The sequence below is a fragment of the Lipotes vexillifer genome, unplaced genomic scaffold, assembly GCF_000442215.2.
Source record: "Lipotes vexillifer unplaced genomic scaffold, Lipotes_vexillifer_v1.1 scaffold815, whole genome shotgun sequence".
Lineage (NCBI taxonomy): Eukaryota > Metazoa > Chordata > Mammalia > Artiodactyla > Lipotidae > Lipotes > Lipotes vexillifer.
The window spans coordinates 4,870,997-4,877,149 of NW_006773723.1; the positions used below are offsets into that span (position 1 = coordinate 4,870,997).

The window sequence follows — 6,153 nt, forward strand, 5'->3', positions numbered from 1 at the left end:
ACACCACGCGCCCAGAGGCTAAGCTCCCGGCACTTCTGGGTTAGAACAGGCTGTCCCCTGTGGGAGCCTAGCTGGCGCCGATGCCATCGTTCCTCTGGGAGGTGCCGCCCGGGTTTGAAGGCCCTGCTTCTGCGCACATGCCGCCCCTGTGTGCAGGGCCGCAGCGGAGGGCAGGGCAGGCCCGGCGGCAGGGGAGACGCCGGTGCCCCGCGGCCTTCCAGCCTCCATCGATGGCGCATTTAGAGTCTAGACCCTTGGTCAGTATGCAATACATTCCATTTTCTGTTAGACCGACTACATCCGTACGGTTCACCGTTCAGATGACGTGTGCATCTGGGTTCGTACACAAAACATCCAAGGGACTCCCCCCGCCCCGCCCCCCAAAGCCTCGGTGCCACACCGTGACCGTCGTACCGTGGTTCTTCAGACCACACACTGCGTCGTTAAAATCTGGATCAAATTTATGCTATTACTTTTTGAACTTGAATGCTAATAATACTAACAAAATGATCCAAGATCCACTGTTGTGTAGGAAATTCCACGTCATCCCTGTCTCTCCACTGAGGGAGGACTTCCGCTTTAGAAGAGAATTACCTGCTGCTCAGGACTGTAACTGCCCCACCTTCAGAGGGCCCCGTTCACCTGTGCCAGGTCGCTCAGGGCCCTCCCGGTCCCTCTGGCACACCTGCCGCCAGGCTCTCAACTCAGGTGGCTTCTAAGCACTGACTGTTCTACTGTTTTCAAGATTTGGCTGAACACGGTAATATCACTCTTCTTTGAACAAGTGTTTAAGGTAATAAGCAAATGGTGGCCTAACTAAAATGAAATATAGAAAAACACTTAGAGTAAACTTAGACTTAATTAAGGGAGAGAGAGCAACTATAAGTTAGTTCCTCTCCATCCTTCTGAAAAGGCAGACATTATGATTCAGAAAAAGCAAAACTGATCAGTTTGCCCTCACACGACTAATTCCTTGCTACTTGATTTTCTGCTTGGCTATAATAATTTCACTCCGGGGCAGAATTAGTGTTCTTAATTCACACACCACTATCAGCTCAGCTGAAATGAGCTTAGAGAAAAAATTACTCACACAAAAACCACTGTATGTCCGATAAAATTAGAAGACATTAAAAAAAAAAAAATCACAAGCATCACACAACTCTCTTCAATCTGCTGGCGGACACCATATCTATGCCTATTTTAGTCTACAGAACATCACATTCACTTTACTACCGCATTCATGGCTTACTTCTCTGCTGTCTCTTACCCGTGGTGCGTCTCCCTCCTGCTTAATCATATCCATTCCAGGCAGCTGGCTTGGGAAAAGGCTGCCTCCTCTGAGAGCAGGATCGTTAACCTGAGGGTGGCAGGACAGCACAGGGGCTTTATTCAGTGAGACATCCAGAAGCGTATGGGAAATAACCACCCACTAACCTGCTTCTTTGTTTCTAGGACTAGAATTATGGGGAGAGAGAAAGGACTACATAAAAACGGCCACTTCCCTTATCTATTCTTCCATGCATATGTTCTGGGGGGGAGTGTGAAGGAACATGAAAATAAATCCTTATAATACACTCGCTGCCTTCACAATTAAATTTTTTTTTTTTGTATTCTGTAGAGAAATTCAACAGAGATGGTAATATTAGAAACATTCTTATGCCTTAACGTGTTCACTTTTTTGAGTGCAAATTAGATCAATGATTCCTGATGTCTGTTACTTTAGGCAAGTTATTGATTAACAAGAGCAGGTGTGAATACCCCAAACGGGGCAGGATCTTGTGAATCTTTTCTAAGTGAACTATCTTGGCATCTGTACATTTCTTTTACAAATTACACTTCCCCTAGAAAGCAAGGCAGGAACTGCTGGTGGTCCACTCTGGTAGAAAATTCAGCATCCACACTGTATTTTCTCCACTGAAAAAAGATGAAAGTCTATTTTTCTTTAATTTATGTTTAATTTATACAAATGAGCATTTAGCCACCAGAGAAGTACAATCAATTCAGCCAAAGAAGTGCAAATTATTATTTCACGCACGCATAAAGCCTTCTTAACTTGCATAAGTGCTTATATTTTCTCATGTATCACTTTGCATTTTTATTAATCTTCTTTTTACAGAATAAAACACTGAGGCATTGTAAAATTTAGTAAATTTTCACACAAATTGTCCTTTACCAACATCAGGATTCAGTAGACCTAATTAAACTTTCAATCTTTCACCATTCTCACAATCATGACCTAATGGAAATTTATGGTGCTGTCAATGACACTTGGTTAATTTGTTTAGACTTTCCATGCCTCAGTTTCTCCTAATTTGAAATAAGATTCAGGGTCCTTGCCCCATTAACACTTTGCCTGAACTAGTGAGGTGGTAGAATGCCCAGCATTTTGTGCCCTTTAAAAATAAGGTCTTTAATACAGTTTAAAAATTATTAACCAATATCTTTACCCATCATAGATTTCTGAATCCCAGGCTGGCTACCTATGTATCAAGTGCTTTGAGTCTCTTTGCCACCAAGTGAAGCTGGCATGTACTTAGGAATGGCAGAATCATTTCAGTATTATTCAACACACAAAAAAATTATTAAAAAATATATACAGACAAAAAAAAAAAAAAAAAAAAACATGGTATCCACATCCCAGAGATGACGAAGAGTAGTTTTTGGATACTCCTTGTCAGTCTCCCTGCACACGTGAACTATCATTTAAAGCTAACTGGATGGCAGGTAGTTTGGCCTTTGCTTTTCATCTGGTTTTATTTTTAGAAAAAAGTCAGTTCTTAAAAATCCAAAAATAAAACTATTTAAAAAAACACCTTTCACCACTCCATTTTACAAGATTCATTTTAGATATCGCCAAATCCCTCAAATAAGAGAAAAATTCAGAAGACAAGAAAGTTAAGAAATATTTTAAAAGATCTTTGAGCAGTCAGGGATCCTTTCATGTTTATTTTGTCATTATCAAGTATTTCTCTTAATCACACCAACACAAGTGATGGTAAGGTGAAAAAAACACTTGAAAATAAATGTGGGAGTTGATGGCAGACGTTAAGCACATGGAAAGACACATTTAATGCAAAAATAGACAAGAAGTTACAATCAGAAGCCCGTGGGGGGCTTCTCCTTGGGGTGCTTACCTGCTCGGGACCCATGGAGGACAGCCCTGACGTAGGCACGGAGGTCACTGAGGTCATGCTGATCTGTCCGGTCATCTGGTTCATGTTGCTCATCCCACCTGTGTTGGTCGCCATGGATACATTGATGTTCATATTGTTATTGTACATGCTGGTGTTTGCTTGCTGTCCAAAGTGTGGAGGGGACTGCTGCGAAAACATGCTAGAAACACAGTGAAAGATGAAAATGTTAGAGCCCTCGGGCAAACAGGCAGGCAGTTTTGAGCACTGGTTTCTCAGGCATTTCCTTCAGAATGCATAAATCTAGGCTGAGAGAATCTGGGTGGGACACCAAGAGGTGGTGAGGTCAGAAACAGCGGGGGAAGAAGCCCTTGGCGAAGCTGCGGGGGCCACCGCGCTCTGTCCTTTTCCCCACATTACCGTGAAGGTCTGGAAGGACACGTCCCACTGTCGTGTCTGTACCAGACAAGGCTTCTGTTTGCTTTTATTACCTGTACTGATAGAGGGTGGATTCTAGGCCACTGCCTCCCACAGCGGTTTCTATCATCCATTGGTGGCGGTGCTACCTTGTCATGGGAGCTCCTTTTACTCCCAAAGAAAAAACATTTAAGCTAAGGTTTGGTAAATTCCGGTAACTTCTGCCCTAGGAAAAGTAGACTGGCTTACTTAGCAGTTTACTTGGTATTGCTTGCTTGAGCATTGAGCAAAGAAGAAAAATCCAGAAGCGAGACAGGTGGGCTATGGAAAGATTCCCTGGTGATCATTTCTATCAAAAAGACACAGACACGTGGCATACCTGTTTGCGCCCATGCTCCCCTGCGCCCAACCGTTCATGTCCGAGGAGGCCTGGTAGGCTGGGTTCGTCTGGGACTGCTGCAGCATGGGGCTCTGCGTGTGTGCTAGCCGGGGCGACATCAGAGGGCTTTGGGGTGCGGTGGCCCCAGCAAAGCCTGGATCAGGCTGCTGACTTATTCCTTAAAAAACAAAACAGAAATCCAAAGGAGACTGTTAGTTTTATCGTTGAGATGGGAGACAGAAGAGAACATTCAAATCAAATACACAAGGAAAATTACTATCAGATAACTGATCATGTGCTGGTAAATTACATACATTTAAAAAAGATTCCAAGATGGAATAAAAGGCATGAAGAAAAACTCTCCATTCCTTGGTTCTCTATAGTAATTAGAGGCGTGCCTAGGAACGATATTAACCATCACGACTAGAGGTAGAGAGAGATACTATTCTTTCCCCATATCCCTTGCAAATCAAGAATGAGTCAAATGTGTCTATTTCTCTTTGACCGGAAACAGTCTTTCTATGTTTATATATCACTACAACTGGATTCAGTTGGATTAAGGTTTAGCTATATATAAAAAGCCAACACACTTGAATAATGTTTTATTAAATTAACCCAAGTTATTCTATGATGAGATAGATGCGTTTTTAAAAATAAGTGACTGAGAATTCCGTGGCGGTCCAGTGGTTGGGACTCCGCACTTTCACTGCCGAGGGCCTGGGTTCGATCCCTGGTTGGGGATCTGGGATCTCACAAGCTGTGCGACATGGCCAAAAAGTAAAAAAACTGTAGAAAGTAACTGCATTCATGATTAGCTTGTTGTGTATTTATGAAGGGCTCCACCATGCTTTTGCTCTATACAAGATTAGCAAGAATAAGAAAAACATTCCATGTAAGCTTCTTGTTCAGTGCAGAGGCAAATGGTGTTTACACTAAAAGGAGAGAAAGAACTTTTAGCAGTCCTTCCTAAATGATCAAAAAGGAAAGAGAGGAAGAGTTGGGAAACAAAGGAGGCGGCTTCTTAGAAAATTTCAGGGATGACATTGAGGTAAGCCCATTTTTGCCTAGAAGATGTGCTAAACATGCATATTTAGTTAATGCTTTAATGAGCTCTAGAAGAAAAGCTTAAGATCCCACAGGAAAAAGCTGCGCATTATCTTACTGTTTCTTTAAAGAAATAGGAGACGTGAGGCTAAGCACCACAAAGACTTGGTAGTTGTTTCTAGACAACTCTGGCGGAGGATGGGGAAAGTCATTTTGAATATTAACCTTGATGTAAGCCCTTATTTTTATCAATAATTCAACTATTAATCGAATATGACATGCACACAAATATTAATGTTTATGACATTGCACGCTTGTCTCTTAAGACTGACATTAAACAGCAGATCAATACGAAGAAAATTAAGAGGTCGTCCGCTGTGGTTTCTGTGCAGCGCCCCTCAAGAATGATCAGTTCGTTAAAGATCTTGTACAATATTGAGAGCCTTTATTTTTCAAAAGCTGTAGAAAGTCTGTAAAATACTTACAATGATATATGTCTTTCAACATTTTCTATCTTTCAACATTTTCTATCGTTTTTAGACTCAGACGTTTTCACGTATAAGCATATGCACAGGCACCTGTGTTTACAGACACTGACATAAGTGCAGACATTCACACGCACTCACACGCATGACTGGCAGAGGCACTCTACGCACGCACACCTACTCCGGTCATTCTTAAAGAAAGACCTGCACTCAGAGCAAAGGTGGCACCTGAGCTGAGAGACTGGAAGGTACCGTGCTGGACCTGGGGACTCCTGACGGGCCCCAGTGGTCCTCCCAGGTTTCCTAGCACCCCCCGGTTAGCCAGGTTCCTCTGGGAGCCATGCAAAGAGCTGCGAGGGAGGAGCTGTGACCCAGGACTGGCGGACACGGGGGAGAAAGGACTGGTGAAAGGCGGCGGCGGCGGCGGTGTAAGTCCCGTACCGTAGCTCGGAGGGAAGGGAAACTGCTGTGCGTTTGCCTGGGGGACCCGGGGGCTGCTCATAGTTGCCGGCACACCACTAGGAGCCACCACGCTGGGCGTCATGTTCAGCCCCTGTCCTCTCATCATCAGAGCTCGCTGCTGAACTTGCTGCTGCTGATGCATTTGTCTCTGTCGAAGATGCTGGTTCAGGATTTCCCTCTGTCTCTGGGCCAGCATCTGTGCGTTAATAGGTGCCTGGAACGGGGGGGGGGGGGG

At 43.8% G+C, this 6,153-nt stretch overlaps 1 protein-coding gene across 1 annotated transcript in view; it reads right to left on the reverse strand.

Moving 5' to 3' along the window:
* NCOA2 (nuclear receptor coactivator 2) overlaps positions 1 to 6,153 on the reverse strand; it is a 170,135-nt gene that overhangs the window by 2,667 nt on the left and 161,315 nt on the right. The window contains exons 18-21 of the mRNA XM_007448496.1: positions 5,898 to 6,132; positions 3,928 to 4,105; positions 3,135 to 3,333; positions 1,268 to 1,357 (exon numbers count right to left, since the gene is read on the reverse strand). Coding sequence (XP_007448558.1) covers positions 1,268 to 1,357; positions 3,135 to 3,333; positions 3,928 to 4,105; positions 5,898 to 6,132 — 702 coding nt within the window. The remainder of the gene's footprint in view (positions 1 to 1,267; positions 1,358 to 3,134; positions 3,334 to 3,927; positions 4,106 to 5,897; positions 6,133 to 6,153) is intronic.